This window comes from Spermophilus citellus, assembly GCF_964194105.1.
Source record: "Spermophilus citellus genome assembly, chromosome: 9".
Taxonomy (NCBI): Eukaryota; Metazoa; Chordata; class Mammalia; order Rodentia; family Sciuridae; genus Spermophilus; species Spermophilus citellus.
In genome coordinates, this window is record NC_138191.1 from 4,806,566 (window position 1) to 4,821,986 (window position 15,421).

Genomic DNA, 15,421 nt, shown 5'->3' on the forward strand with positions numbered 1-15,421 from the left:
ATACACTCAAGGTTACTTGTAAGAAAAATACACACTTAAACTGCATGTAAATACTATTTCTGATCATCCAAACTGGTAATGTTACTTCTAGGAATCTCACCTCCTGATAAATGGTAGATCTTTTTAATCCTGTGTATATGATCTCTGTGTCATGGATGTGTTTTGCAAATATCTTGTCTAACTCTGTGGCTTGCTTTTCCACCCTCTTAACAGTGTTCTTTGATTAACAAAAATTCTTAGTTTTAATGCAGTGCAATTTATAACACTTTCTTTTAGAGTTAACGTTTATTTCTATTATTCTTAAAAAGTCTTTTACTATCCCATGAAAAATAAAGATAATATATTATCCTCTAATACACTTGTATTTCCAGACCTACAGCTCACCTGGCATTGAAGTTTGTTTATGAAGTGAAGTAGAGGGGCAGACTTTATTTTGTGCTATAGAAAAATACAATTTATCCAGCACCATTTGTTATAAAGACAGAACCACCAATAAGCACTCCTCGTTCCAGTGGAGGCAAAGTGTATCTGTGGTCTTAGTTGGGGGTATTTGCCGGAGGGGGGAGCTTGGCCAGGTGCCTTGCTTTGGCCAGTGGCATATGGAAGTGAGGAGCCAAGTCTTGGACTTTACAGGTGTAGTTGGGCCTCGGAATAAATGTACAGGAGGCTGATCTGTGTCTGGAGCCAGGAGTTAAACCCACCCAGAGCCACAGCTGGAAGCCACAAAGCCTACCAATCAAGCCTAAATCAGCTCATTCAGACTTGTTCTGCAGACTCCTGTGTGAAGAACAAATGCGTGTTGTTGTCTTCTGCTAGGTTCCGAGGCAGTTGGCTAGGCAGCACTGCTGTGGCCAGGGCTACACTGCGGAGCCAATTCATCATTCTGTGAATTGAGCTTTATTCTGTTGGGGGTATTTTATTTTGGATTTTTGTGTATGTGTGTGTTTTTCTGTATCAGCTCTATCTTGTGGTATCCAAATGGTTGATGAAGGGAAGTTTCTCCTTCTAAAAGTATTCAGCTAATAAAAGGAGCTGGAATGGTTGGATTATGATATCATCACTTTAATTATGCCTCATGGGTCATTGAACTTGATAACTAGTGGCTACTAACATCAAAAAGAAGAGTCAAGCACACATTCAGCCATTATGCTTCTCTCAATTAAAGAAACCAATTTACTGTTAAGTATTCTAACACCTCCAATTTTTTTAATTAGATCTACTCAAATCTCTGGATTCACCACCTTAAAGGAAATTACAGAACAGAGAGATGTGTTCAACTTTGCCATGGGTATACACAATTTGAAGAATCTATGCTGTGGAAAACCGTAGTAAAACAACCTGGTTTCTTCAACAGATAAATTGCAAGGGGGAAAAAAAAAAACAAACCAGACATGCCAGGAGCCTATAGATTAAAAGGGTCTTAAAGGACATGTCAGACACAGTGTGTGGACCTTATTTGAATGCTAACTCTAACAAACTGTGAAAAGAATGTGAGAGAAATTTGAACACAGACTCAATATTTTATGCTATTGAGAAATTATTGTCGATTCTTTTAGTCATCATATTAATACTGGGTATGTTCTTAACAGAGTTATCTTTTAGAGATATGTGTTGAAATATTTACAGGTAAAATTATATAATGCACAGGGATTTCTTTTGAGGAAATAGTTGGGGAATATACCTGAAATCTAAATAGTCATGAATTATTCATTATTGAAGCCAACTAATTGGCACATATGTGTTATCTATGTTAATCTCTCTGTGTTTATAATAAGTTTGAAGTTTTCCTTAACAGAAGGGTGTTTTTATTGTGCTGCCTCATAGAATAAGTTGGAGAGTGTCTCTCCTCTTCTGATACTGAAAATAGTTGTTTAAAAATTGGTGTTATTGGGCTGGGGAGGTAGCTCAGTGTTAGAGCCCTTACCTAGCGTGTGTGAGGCCCTGGGAATCGATCCCCAGTACTGAAACGAATCAGTTTGACATGATTTCCAACTTGTTGTTTTATAGAATTCACCAGTGAAACTATCTCGCCTGAAGATTTTTAATGTTTTTGTTTCATTATAGGAGGGTATTAATGCTAGATGCCATTTCTTCAAGAGTTATAAGACAATTCATATTTTTATTCATTTTGGGGTCAAACTTGTTGAGGTGCATTTTTTAGGAATTTTTCTATTTATCAGAGGTTTTCAACTCTATCAGTTAACGCTGTTCATGCTGCCCTCTCACCAACTCTTTAATGATCTTCAGTAAGTTCTCCTCTTCAATTCCCGGCATGAGTTACGTAGATGTTCTGGTCTGGACATGAGGTGTCCCCCTGAAGCTCCTGTTAATGAGGACGATTCAGAGGTGAAATGATTCAGTTGTGACAGCTTCTAACCAAGCCGACTACCCTAGTCCGCGTGAGCTGACTGGGGGTAACTGCAGGCAGGTGGCATGGCTGCAGGAGGAGGACACGAGGGGTGAGCCCTAGAAGGTGCCTCTTCCCTGTGGCCCCTTCCGCTCTCTCTCTCTCTCTGCTTCCGGACCCCACCAGGAGCTGAACAGATTTCCCCCATGGGGCCTTGGGCCACAATGTACCCCCTTGTCTGATGCCCACAGCAGTGGAGTCTGCCGTCTGTGGACCGGATCTCTGAAACCATGAGCTGCAGGTGAACTTTTTCTCCTCTAAGTTGTTCTTAGATGGAAAGCCAACTAAACAGTACACTCATCCTCCACTACCACTCACTCTGAGGGTCCAGGGGCCTTCACAGTATACCGCCACGGTGGACGGCTTGAGAGGAGCCCAGCGTGATCCCACCCCATCAGTTCCAGGTGGCCCTGTCCTTTCTCAGTTAAACCCATTGGGAAGGCAAAGTAACTCTCTTCTGAGAATAACGTGTGGTTTTCTTGTCTATTCCATTAAATTCATTAACCTTTATTATTTCCTCCCTTCCAGTCTCTTGTGATGAAATCTTCTCATCTCATTAGTTTTCGTTTTCTTTTTTCCCCAATATGTACATTTAATGAGATAATTCCTTTAGCTATATTCACAGATGTTTTTGTAGAGTATTTTTATTACCATTCGGCCCCAACGGGTCCATGAGCTTTTTATTAACTTTGTCATCCCAAGTATTACCACCCTGTCCAGAAAAGCACACTACAAAAATATTTTGAAAGAATGAAGGAATATATAAATGGGATGAATTATTCTAAAAGCTGAAAACTGTCTTTAACTAGCCCAGGAGGTGGCAGTATAGATGTTTGAGGACTGAGTCCACTTTTCCATCCCTAACATTCCCAGATTCCCCGGCTGCCTTGATCTTCCTCATATCTCCATATCAAAACCATTATTCCTTCCCTTATCGTGCACACAGCTACCAGGGTTTACGTTGTGTGGAGTTCATCATCCGAAAACAACCACCATGAGAACCAGTTCACTTTCAAGGAGTTAATGGTAGCTTGTGCGACACAGGCTCAAAAATAATTGTTACAATGATAAGGTGAACTATATAAGTAAGAGAAATTTTAAGGGGGCATGAAGGGGCCAGGAATGGACTGTTAAAGCCAGAATTGAGGCTCTTAAGTGGGCCCACCACCCTATGGCTTCAAGCTTAGCCTCAGCAAGGAGTGAAGTACTGGGAGATGTGGAAATGTCAGAAGAGGCTGGGGATTCAGAAGGGATTTACAGCATTCTCACTATGAGAGCTGATGTAGTTCCCGTCAGTGATGAGCTCCAGGCCTGGGGACAACTGGATGAAGTCACAGGAAGGCATTTGAAGTTGAAAAGGTTAAAGGAAGGAAAATAATGGGAGTGTTCTCAGTGTGGAGGCTGAAGCAGCGGAGAGGCCAGCCGGATGGTCAAGTCTTGAGTGAACTGAATTAAAGGCAGGACCATGCTCCAAATATGCCATTAGCTATTCTGAGACCCTATGATGCACAAGAGGCATAGGGGGAGTGGGTGGGCAGAGAATGGGTTGGAAAGCATCAGGAAGTTGCAGACAATAATGCAAGATAATGTTATGGCTGCAGAAAGCACCTTGGAAGTGACCTAGGATGGAGGAGGGAGACAAGGAGGCAGTGGTAGGCATTAGGAGCCAAGTTTAAAGTCTGTGACTCCCTGCAGACCAGGCCCCTCCAGTGAAGGATCAATACATGAACAGAGCAGGGGCTCTTCTGCTGGTGGGGCAGCAGGTACCCCTGGATTCAGAAGCATCCTGGACCCTGGAGGCTCATAATAATACAGTTTCTGAAAACTCTAGTCAGCTCTAGCAATAGCCCAATCCAAATCGAGAACCCTGCTCTGATTCCCAGGGTCTAGTGAACACTTTCAGCCAGAAGTCTCTGATCCTGCAGAGCTAAAGGATAAGACCCTGGGACAATCATCTGTGTATCTGATGTAACAACACCCTCCTGCATCCTAGTGTTTAGGGGAGGATGAAACCATGTTTCAAAGGCCATTGATTGCTATCTAGACAGAGAAAAGTTCCCATCAGGATGTAGAGATGGAAAGAGACACAGATTCACTTTCTCTCCTGGGAAGAGAAGCAAAGTGATGATTAGCTTGTAGGCATATAAACCTCTGTTTTGCTTTGCTTCATTTTATGATTGAATAACCCATCTGAAGAAACTTCAATGGCTCCCACCCGTGACCACGACACACCACCAGAAACACAGTCAAGACAGCTGCCTCAATGCATGTACTAGCAGAGTGGCCCCCGACACACACCTTGACAAACAGGGTCCTGCAGAGAGCCTTTGTGTTCCCTGGATTTATGAAACTTATTTTTAGGGGCTGGGGTTGTAGCTCAGTGGTAGAATGTTTGCCTAGAATGAGTGAGGCACTGGGTTTGATCCTCAGCACCACATAAAAATAAATAAGTAAAATAAAGGTATGTGTCCATCTTCAACTAAAAAAAAATTTTTTTAAGCATATTATTAGAAGATCTAACTTTCTGCCATTGTTGGATCAATGATAGTAATTAGGAGCAAATAGTTGTCAAAATAGGTCATTCACTCTTTAGCCTCGTAATTATTATAATAATCAATTGAGAGATCCATCATTTACAAAGCATTTTCACATACATCACTGTATATACTTAGTGCAGACTGCTGTAAGAGAAATGAGGTCTCCACTGAGTTCTGTCTGAGTCAGGGGCCTTGGGGTATTGTATTCACTTCTGGTCACAACATTTAAGAAGGAATTTGAAATCTGGGGAGAGCATGCCACAGTATAATTCCCTGAAGATTTGAAGTCAGATATACCTAGATAACAGCCCCACCTTGGCACTAACCCTCAAAAGCTGTGTGACTGTAGATGACAGCACACATATTCATTAACCTCTCTTTGCCAGTTTCATTAGCTATCAGAGAGAAATGAGGGAACCACTTGACAGGTAGAAATGGGGAGAGAATCAGTATTCAAGGGAATGGTGGGAACAGATCTCTGAAGGTACAGAGACACATAGGGGGGTTGGAGAACAGAAAAATGCTCATTGATCTGGGTGTATAAACAGAAGTAAATTTGGACCAGATTGTGGAAAATCTTATGGTCACACTGAGATATATCTATTTTATTATATTACAGAAAAATAGCCACAGAAGGTGTGGCCTTAGACTAAAACTACTCTAGCAGTCCCTTTGACAGTTATCAGGCATTTCTGTCTAAGAATCTCTTTTGTAGCCTCTAGTCTACTTATTTATGGAAGTTACATTTAACTATTATCATTTAAGATGTCCAGGAACAGTTGTGCTTTGGCTTTGACTGTCTTTGCTAAGTGTTTAAGATGAAGCAAGTCAAACTGACTTATGTTTCTACCTATTGTTAACAGTCAGCTGAGTCTCCTGGGAGTCCTCGGGAACTTCACAGCAGCTTCTCAGTTCTGCTAGTGCCATTTGCGCTAGGATGGGTCCAGGCCTTGCTTGACCATGTGGCTTCCCTCAGAAGCATCAGGGATGTCTCCCTTCTCTGATGACCCTCCTCTTTACAGCAAATGCACTGATTGGCCTTCTGCCCTCCACTGGTCTCATTAATCTCCCTGCTCGGGAAGTTATGTGGCCTAGAGTTGCAGAGCCCTTTGAAAAAGTTCCCTATTCCCTGATTCAGACTGACTCAGAGGGCAAGAGCCAAATTTTTAATTTTAAGACTTAATCTTAAACATCTAGCAAATAAGTCAACAGCCTTATATTAAGGGTACTGAACTTTAATGTCTATCTCTCTATCCTGTAGGTGGCAACTCCCTATAACTCATTATCTTAAATTAACCCAGGTTGTGAGTTCTTTAAGCAGTACCTCTTTAAAACATTAACAGGCAATTCTTAAACCATCTATAGGCAAACTACAAAACAAAACTAACTAGGGTAAAAACATATTTAGTCTATGTAATAGCTATCTAGAATTTTTGGCAGAGTACATCCCCTGTTTGGTATCCTGGCAATCATGACAAAAACCAACTTTTGGGCACAACTTTAAATGCACTGAAATCTGGCCTACTTCTTTCATAGTCACTTTCACATGCAGTGAGATGAGACATAGAGCCTTATCTCAAGTAAGGTGGGGCTCTTCATAAATCTTAAATACTATAGTTCTAAAGCTGATCTTTGTTTTTTAGACATCATTTTACAAAGCCTACATAAATTGTTGCTCAAGTTCACATGAATATTAGCTAACACAACATAATATCACATCTAAAACATGAATTAAAGGAAGGCTGGAAGCTTCTAACCTCTTGTTGGAAAGTAGCAAAGTATTTCTGTGTTTTACAATAAAACTTTCACCCAGATTAGGCTCTCATTGACTTAAAAATACATTTAAATTGTATCTCAGTGTAGAAGGCAGCATAGAACTTTACATATCTTACTGATAACAAGTCCAGTTATAGAACACAAATAATAAATAAATTTCCAACATGTTTTTTTTAAGCCTAAAATTACCATACAACTTTAGAACACCAGCTTGATATAATGTTCTTTTGAAGCTTCTACCTCACAGACTTGTATACCTGAAAGATATGAACACATTAATAACACCATAATTACATTGATGTTTTTATATTAACCAAGTTTAGCTTTTAAAGAAATAACACACCACAATTCTCTAAAACAACAGCACTTGTTTAACCAGCTGTTTAATGTCTTTAAGATTACTTGCTCAAAAACTTACACTTATAACCAACTTGCACAGACCTTTTTCATCACTTACTTGAACCCTCTTAATTACTTAAACTCTTAACCAGAAACACACTTTCCCTCTATTAAATCCATATCTAGAACCTTCTAGTTTCTCTTTTTCACCTGTTAACCTCTTTCTGTTCACATTTTGAAACATTACTTGTAAACTTTTGAATTTAAGCAGATTATTTCATAGACATCAACATTTTATTAGGGCCTTTTTGAACACCTAGAAAAACTTATAAGCTTAATCCAAGACCTCTTTACTTTCATCTGTTTACCCAATTTAAATTGAGCCATTTGAATCACGTGAATCAAAGATATTTGGATCCATTTTTAATTTTTTTATGAGCGCTCCTCATCTGTTATTTATCATATCACTGCAGGATATATGGACGTACACACACACAGACATACCGACATACAACACCTAACAAGAGTAACACATAACACAAAAGGCATCGCAGCTTTCTCAGGTGAAATCTCATTGCAATGTTTAAAAAAACTCCAGTTGATCAAAAATAGAACTTATCAGAAAAACATTTACTTGTCTGTAGGATAAAAATCATGAGCTCAAAAAAAACACATAGAATCTAAGAAAAGGCAAAAGTCCTAGAAAAAATTGACCGGCCAGTAATTAGTAAATGCCATACAATTTACTCTTTGGTTTAATCTAGTTTGAGTTCAGGTAAAAGACACCTTTACCCTTTTTTTTTCCTTGGGCCTGAGCTCCAAGCTGCTTCTGTTTGCATATCAGCTTAAGCCCTGACTAAGGTCTGGAAGGAGCGGGGAAAAACTGCTATTTTGAGCAGACACTTTAGGCCTGAGGCATTTTAGCCATAAGTCATATTTCCAGGTTTGGATGTTGAAAATTATGATACAAATTTAAGAAGCAATTCCCAAAATTTTATATCTTTTTACACTAGAAAAACATGCTCACATAAAACTGGAAATAGGATCTCTATGATCAGAAGAAATTTCTTTAGGACCTCTAAGCCACTTTCCTTGTTCTGAAGTTCCTAAAGTAGCATTAAGTTACATTAAATTTGCCCACACACTACCATGTATATCTGAAATTAAGCTTTGAGAATTTCCAAGACTGTTGTTATTTAATTATTTAATGTTATTTTAATGAGCCAGACCAACGTTTTAATTTAACACGTTTTTCTTCCCTGAATCTTACACGCTGAGGGAAACAGATATCATATCATAATTTACTATCCTTGCCCAAATCAATGCACTGTATACCTAGTGAAATCTCCTTAGGCTGCCCAGTTCAAAATTGAAACTCTTTAGAACTATCTGAAATCAAACTAAACAATTGCTTAACCCCAACTTTTAACTGCAAGATAGTGCAATGCTTTAGAAACCCATTCAGATACCAGATTGTTACAATAAGAAATTATTTTTTAGACACACATGTAACCTAGTTTATCTTTAAGAAACAATCAGACAACCAGATAAGAATATATCCCTCCAAGTTTTGAACTTTCATTTAATTATGACTCCCATCAGTGGCACCATAGACTTTCCCACGAGTGGACCAGATATTTTCACGTAGGGGCAACTATAGGTATAAAATCAAGGGTCTCAGTGTGACTGGCTTTACTGCATTCAGTGTCCCTTCTTTTTAAGTAAACAGAGGTGGTGTAATCCTTAAGATGCAGATAAGGACCCAGGGAACTCCCCAGAGCTAAATGGCTCTGGCAGCTGCTGGGAGTCCCTTAATCTTATCTTTCACCCACAGGATCAGCTCCTCCAGTTTGGTTTGACCTTAGGCACTAGGCTCTTTTTTTTCCTAACTTTTTTAGTAGCCAGCTCCCAAAAAGCTCATCCTCTGCTTACAGTTGTTTCGAGTGCTGGGCTTCCCCAAGAAAACTGAGTGGAGACTCCTTAGAAGTCTCCTTGGGAGTGTTAAAATTTGTGACTGAAAATTTGGTTCCCATCTCTAAAGCCAATTAACACCAATTTAATAACGAGGACAGGGCTTTGAGAAAAGTCAAAGGGAGATGTCAAAGTTGTTAAATCCCCAGCAGGCATCTCTATTTGCATTCAAGCCAAGCAGCCCGACTCTAGGAAGACCCGTTCGCTTCTTCGGCCCGGGATTTGGTGATCACTGCAGCCAGGGAGGGCTGTAACACTCAGGGGGTTTGGGGACCCCGTCCCTTCTACCCCACACAAGGGGGGGGGGGAAGAGGGCCGGGTGCCCCCGAGCCGCCTTTTTTTGCTCTCCGGGAGGACGGAAGGCGGGGGGAATCCCCCGCCAACTCCGCCCGCTCTACTGTGGTGCGAATTCGCCCAGTGGCAACTGGTTGCCGGCAGAGGAGGGGGAGGAGGGGCGGTTCCCCGCGGACCTCACCCCCGATTCCGTCCACCCATCCCCCAAACCTGCGGGAGCATTCCCCCCACCCCCGGGAGGGGAGACGGCCACGGGCGGAGAGGACAGATGGATGGAGGGGCCAGGAGGAACAAGGACAGGACAGATCCGCCATACCGCGGGTGGAATCCTCCCGGCAGACTGCGCGGACCCCACCCATACAGCAGGAGATTCCCAGAGGTCCTGAAAGGTTAGAAGCCATAATCTAGATGGCCATGCGGCCCGGCTGAAAGACAATATCAACTCCGAGGGTGGGCCACTCTGAAGCGCCGAGAGACAATACAAACGTGACGCAAACACTGACACACAGTAAACGTTTAACACAAATTCAGAGGCAAAAATTAAAGACAGACAGTGAATTCAACAGAAAGAGTTGCCGGCAAAACCAGACGGGTTGGCAACAAAATACACCGATGAGGGTTCATCCGCCCCTCTACCTGACGGGGAGCACTCATGTCCCCCGAACCCTCCAAAGCGTCCTTCGAAGGGGTGGCTTGTGACTCCTGAGGCACGTCTGCCAGTCACCTCCAGGGGGAGCTTACGCTCTCCACTGACAGCCACACACACACACACTGCCAACCCCACCCAAGGCTCTGAGAGATTATGCCCTTTGGGGACTTACGCCCACCATTGAGCCGCCAGAGACCAAACCTGAGCGATCGCACCTGAGCAATTGCGAAAGAAGAACAAGGGGGAGAAAAGGAGAAGAAGGAGAGGAGAGAGAGAGAAAGAGAGAGAAAGGCGCCTTACTTACCCCCGAAGCAGTTCGTTAGGTCTCCCTGTCCGGCGATGCGCAGTTCCCGGCCAACGCACCAAATGTAAGGGTCCGGCGAAGCATCGGAGAAAGAGACCACACAAGACTAGCTCCATGCAATGGCAAGGGGGATTTATTGGGGATCCGTTCCAGCGCGCTAGGGCTCCGTGCTCACTCAAGAAGGGAGAGCAGCCCAGAGCCCAGAGCAGAGGTCAAGCAGAGCTTAAGTACACTTTTTGGAGAGGGTGGGGGGCTTTGCATACATCAGAACAAATCATCATGAGGCGCGGGGAAATTGAACAACAACTCTGATACATGATTAGTCCATTCATTGGCGGGAACAGTTTGGGCAGGGGTGATTGGTCACTTCTAAGTGGGGTACACATTCAAACTGATTGGTCCTGGGGCCTGGATGCCTACGTGCCATGTTACCTGGAGCCCTTAGCTATTAAACAACCAGGGAATCAATGGAGATATTTACTGAGCAGCTCCCGCATTGTCCTAACAACTTTACAGAGATTACAGGTTCCGGGGATAGCAGGGGAATTGTAACAATAGGCTTTTACCTTTTAGCCCAGGCCTTGTAATCTAGAAGCTTTACAATGCCCTAGTCTTTTACACTTTAACTCAGACTTTTGCAGCTTAGAAATTTTACCTTTACACCATCGAGCTGTGGCAAGGAGCGAGGTGGGCCTCGCGTGCCCACAGTGGAGGGGAAACTGGCCAGGAGAGACCGAGCCCACGCCCCATGGGACCTTGTGCAGAGGGCTAAGCCATATCAGTTTGCTCTGGGGGTGGTGGGAGATACAGATGAAGGTGGCCGCAGGAGAGGGGTCCGCCTTGCCCACCAGGAGCGACATACAATAGCCATCTTCTAGGTCGTAAGTTCCTGGAGGGTGTGGACCCAATGAGGAGTGGGATTTAGAAGAGGCAGGCCCTGAAGACCTCGCACTCTGACTGTAAGAAGGACGTATACCTGCCATTGCCCTTAGCCAGGAACCAAGATGTCCGAGGCCAAGTCCTACCACGTCACCAGCCAGCTCTGTGACCTTGCTGGGGTCCCTCTCTGGGGTCCTTCATCTGCAATGCAACAGGGTCAATCGCCTCTAAGAATCTCTCTAATCCTAACCCCCACTCTCCAAGTCTAAGAACTCATGCCAGACCCTCCTCCCCACAGAGCCCGGCAAGCACAGGGACTAAAGGGGGGGGGCAGAAGGGGTCGGCACCACGGTCCTCAGAGGACTTCTAGCTGTCACAGAGGTGGGATGTGAGAGGGGCCAGAGGAGTGGCAGGCTGGTGGCTTGCTCAGGGAGAGAGGGGGGTTGGGGTTGAGGGGACTGAACTCACCAGCCTCCTCCCAAACCAGTTCCAGGCCCAGGGCTGGCAATTTCATAAAAAAAAAAAAAAAAGGCAAAGGAACTATGTGAACATTTCCTGTCCTGCCCAGCCCCCTTCCTGGAGGCTTGCCAAACTGATGGCCTGTGAAGCAATCCTGCCCAGAGAGCGCTGGCCGGGAGCTGCCTATAAATGCCAAGCCAGCACCTCCCTGTCAGAGGCTCTGTAGGATCCTGGGCTTTGGTGAGTGAGCTACTCACGGCGCACTGGCAGAAGCTTGCCTTCCAGTTCTTTCTCTTCTCCTCTCACCCAACCTTCTTCCAAACTCTCCTCCTGGAAGCCCTCCTGGGTCTGGCCCTGGATACTTTCTAGCATCCTTCACATTTCTTGGGTGTTCTGTGCCCAACTGCTTTTCCCCCTCCCTTCCTTCCTGCCCGTGGCCAGAGGACAATCAAGGCAGCCTGGCAGCCTGTTCTTTCTTCTAAATGTCCCAATCCTTGCTTCTCCATTATTCCGACAGAGTGCAAGAAGATGGCTTGCGAATTGTCACAGATGGAACGCAACATAGAGACGGTGATCAACGTCTTTCACCAGTACTCAGTAAGGTCAGGTAAACCAGACACCCTGAACCAGAAGGAATTCAAACAGCTGGTGAAGAAAGAGCTGCCAAACTTCCTCAAGGTAGGGCCTTGGTCAAAGAGAGAGGAGCAGGTGCTGTCTGCGGCAATTAAGGAGAAAGCTGTAGCCGGGAACTTGTCTGGAATCCCAGCTACTCAGGAGGCTGAGGCAGGAGGATCTCAAAATTGAGGCCAACCTAGGCAACTCAGCAAGACCCTGCCTCAAAATAAGAAATATAAAGGGCTGAGGTATAAGACAGTGGTAGAGCACCCTGGGTTCAACTCATACCAAGAGAGAGAAAGGGAGAATACTAGCTTCTTCTACCCAGAGGCACGAGAGATGCTCAAAGCTAGGCAGCACTGAAAGAGTCGAGAAATTGTGTGGTTGGACATGTGCTGTGTGTGAAGCCCTGTGGTGGGAGACACACAACAAATGAACAACCCCTCTAAGTGCCTGGGAGATAACAAATAGGGTGGTGGTCTGGGTTGGTAGGGCAGAGGGGATCAGAACAAGAAGAGCCTCTTCAGGTGACACCCGAGCTGAGCCCCGGGTGTTGGGAAGGGAAGCACCTACACTCCGCACTCCGCAGGAAGCTGAGGCACTCTAAGACTGAGCTGGGAATGTGGGGTGGACCCAGAGGGCTTTTCCAATCCCACCCGTCCAGGGAAGAAAATTGAGAAATGAGGAGCACGTGGAGAACCCAGCGCAGCACAGGCACGTACAGAGCACGCGTGGAATGTGTTTCCCCGTTCTGAAAACGATTTCCAGGAAAAGGAAGGATTCAGTCCCACACTCTTTTTGTTTCCTTTATAAATCTGGGGAAATGGGGAAAACGGAGGCCTAGACTAAGAAGGACGTAGAACCCGTGGGTCCCAGGCCCAATCCTGTTCCCAGGGCCAGCCGTCCTGGGGTAAGTCCCCATCCCCCTCTGGTAAGATGGAGAATGGCCACCATGGGAGGTCTGAGGGACAGTGACAACTCCCTGCAGGTGAGGGTCTCAGGCTGGATGAGGTAGACAGGGCACCAGGAGGCCATGTGGGCGACGTTCTCCTCTGTGGGACACCCACATGCTCTCCGTCCCCCTCCCCAGGGTCCCCTGCCAGAAGCAAAGTGGTAGGCTAAGAAGGGGACCTACAAGATGGGCCATCAGAGTCCAGGAGAAGGCTGAGCAGAGGGGTCCCAGCCAGAGAATGGCAGAGCGGGCAGCTGGTTCTCTTTGGCTCACCTGGACCTCGTCACCTCGCCCCCATCCTCCTGGCATGCTCTGTCTTACCCTGTGAGGCCAGCAGAGCCCCTCCACAGCTCTGCCCCGCCCAGGACCTCACAGCAGCTTTTGCTTTCCTAAGTGCCTCCCCCGAATGTGAGGCTGGATGAGCTTCACTTACTGGCGACCTCTAAGGAGGGGACGCGGACTGAGGGGAGTAAAGAGAACAGGGCGCGACGGGCCCAAGTCAGACCTGAATCTGCTTCTCCACCTTTGGGCTTCCAGGCCTGCTCGACCCCGGGACGGCTAAGCCTCTCTAAGACTTGAGTCTTCCTAGGGAGAAGTGATTTCTACCTGTTCAAGTTGTTAAAAAGATCAAATGAGGGGATATGTCTAGACTTGCAAACTGTGGGACCTTCTTCTGTAAAATAGAGGGCCAGGGTCCTCAAGTTGGAGGGCAGGTCTGGGGAACCAAATAGAAAGTGTTTAGCACAGGCTTAGTGTCTGCCCCCCCCCCCGGGGCACCCAGTCAATGGTCATCTTGAAGTGTCTTTAATGGGGGCCAACCTTCCCTGCTCATCTGCTATCTGGCCATTCACTGTGCTCCTGGGTCCCCCCACCCTGGCCATACCCAGCGCTTACTGCCCTCTCTCCCACACCCACAGAAACAGAATAAGAATAAGAAGGTCATAAATCACATCTTGGAGGACCTGGACACCAACCAGGACAAGGAGCTGAGCTTTGAAGAGTTCATCATGCTGACAGCAAAGCTGACCCATGCCTCCCACGAGGAGATGCACAAGAACGCCTCCAATACGGAAGGTCACAGCCACGGGCCAGGCCTTGGGGGGTCCTGCTAATCGGGAGGCCACGCCACCCTGCATCTGGCCAGCCAGGGCCACAGGGAATGATGGGTCCCACTGCCTTGGCTGTGACCATGAGGTCAAGGGGAAATAAAGTCTTTCACCATGCAAGGACTCCGCCTGCTGCTTCTGCCACCTTCCCAAGTTGTCCTTCCCGGGACTCTGAGGGATTAGGGGATCAGGAGGGGTGGACAGCCCACCCGTGTCTGCAGCTCCGCCCTCCATCGGGTCAGAACAAAATGAGAACCAGCAACACGTGGCTCTGTTCTGAACCTCTTGGGTTCACCTACCTGACCATGTCTTCCTCCCTGACATCAGACCCTCCTGTTCAGGTCCCATCATCCTGTCCTGCCTGTCAACACAGCCTGCAGAAAGCAAAAGCAGGCTAATCCCGGTCCCTTAATGTGCCACACACTCCCTTACCCCCTCCCAGCCCCGCCTGGCCTGTCACTGTCCAGATGGTCATCTCTCTATATTAGAACTCTATCCCTCTGAAGTCTCCCAGAAAGAGGCCTAGACGATGCCACATCTGGGAAAAAGACACTTGGGCAGTGGGAACAAGGACAAATGGGGATGATTATGTACCAACTCGTTTCTGGATCCAAGACAGCAGTTGGATTTCTCCTAATAGGCCTAGTATCCTAAATGTGGGGTTAGGGGGCGGGGTGCTCAGTGGGTGGGCATGGGAGTTAGCCCATGCCTACCCCAGCCCCAGCAGGACGGTGGAGTGACAAGGCCCCCGCCTGCCCAGCAGAAGACATGAGCGCCAGGCTGGGTTCTGCAGTAAAACCTTCAGAAGTACCAGGGAGAGCTTGAACTCTGAGTCCGCAGATCATCTGGGCTGGGAGCTTGGGCCAGTGCGATGTACTCCTCTCTGCAAAACCTGCGCCCTCCAGACCCAAGTGCCCACCTTAGGGACGTCCAAGTGACTTCTCTTTCATCTCCCTGACCTCTGCTCCTAAAATCCCAGATCACAACCAGCTGGTGTGGGCCTTGCAAAAACCACAGCCCAAAAGGGTTCTGCAGAGAGCCTTTGTGTTCCCTGGATTTATGAAACTTATTTTTAGGGGCTGGGGTTGTAGCTCAGTGGTAGAATGTTTGCCTAGAATGAGTGAGGCACTGGG

The 15,421-nt window shown here is 46.0% G+C and overlaps 1 protein-coding gene across 1 annotated transcript; it reads left to right on the forward strand.

The window, feature by feature from the left end:
* The first annotated feature begins 11,719 nt into the window (after positions 1-11,719).
* Positions 11,720-14,408, forward strand: LOC308655683 (protein S100-A9-like). The gene is made up of 3 exons (XM_081305792.1): positions 11,720-11,855; positions 12,133-12,293; positions 14,100-14,408. The coding sequence occupies exons 2-3, from the start codon at positions 12,144-12,146 to the stop codon at positions 14,292-14,294; spliced, it is 345 nt and encodes a 114-aa protein (XP_081161918.1). The 5' UTR covers positions 11,720-11,855; positions 12,133-12,143; the 3' UTR covers positions 14,295-14,408.
* Positions 14,409-15,421: the final 1,013 nt, after the last annotated feature.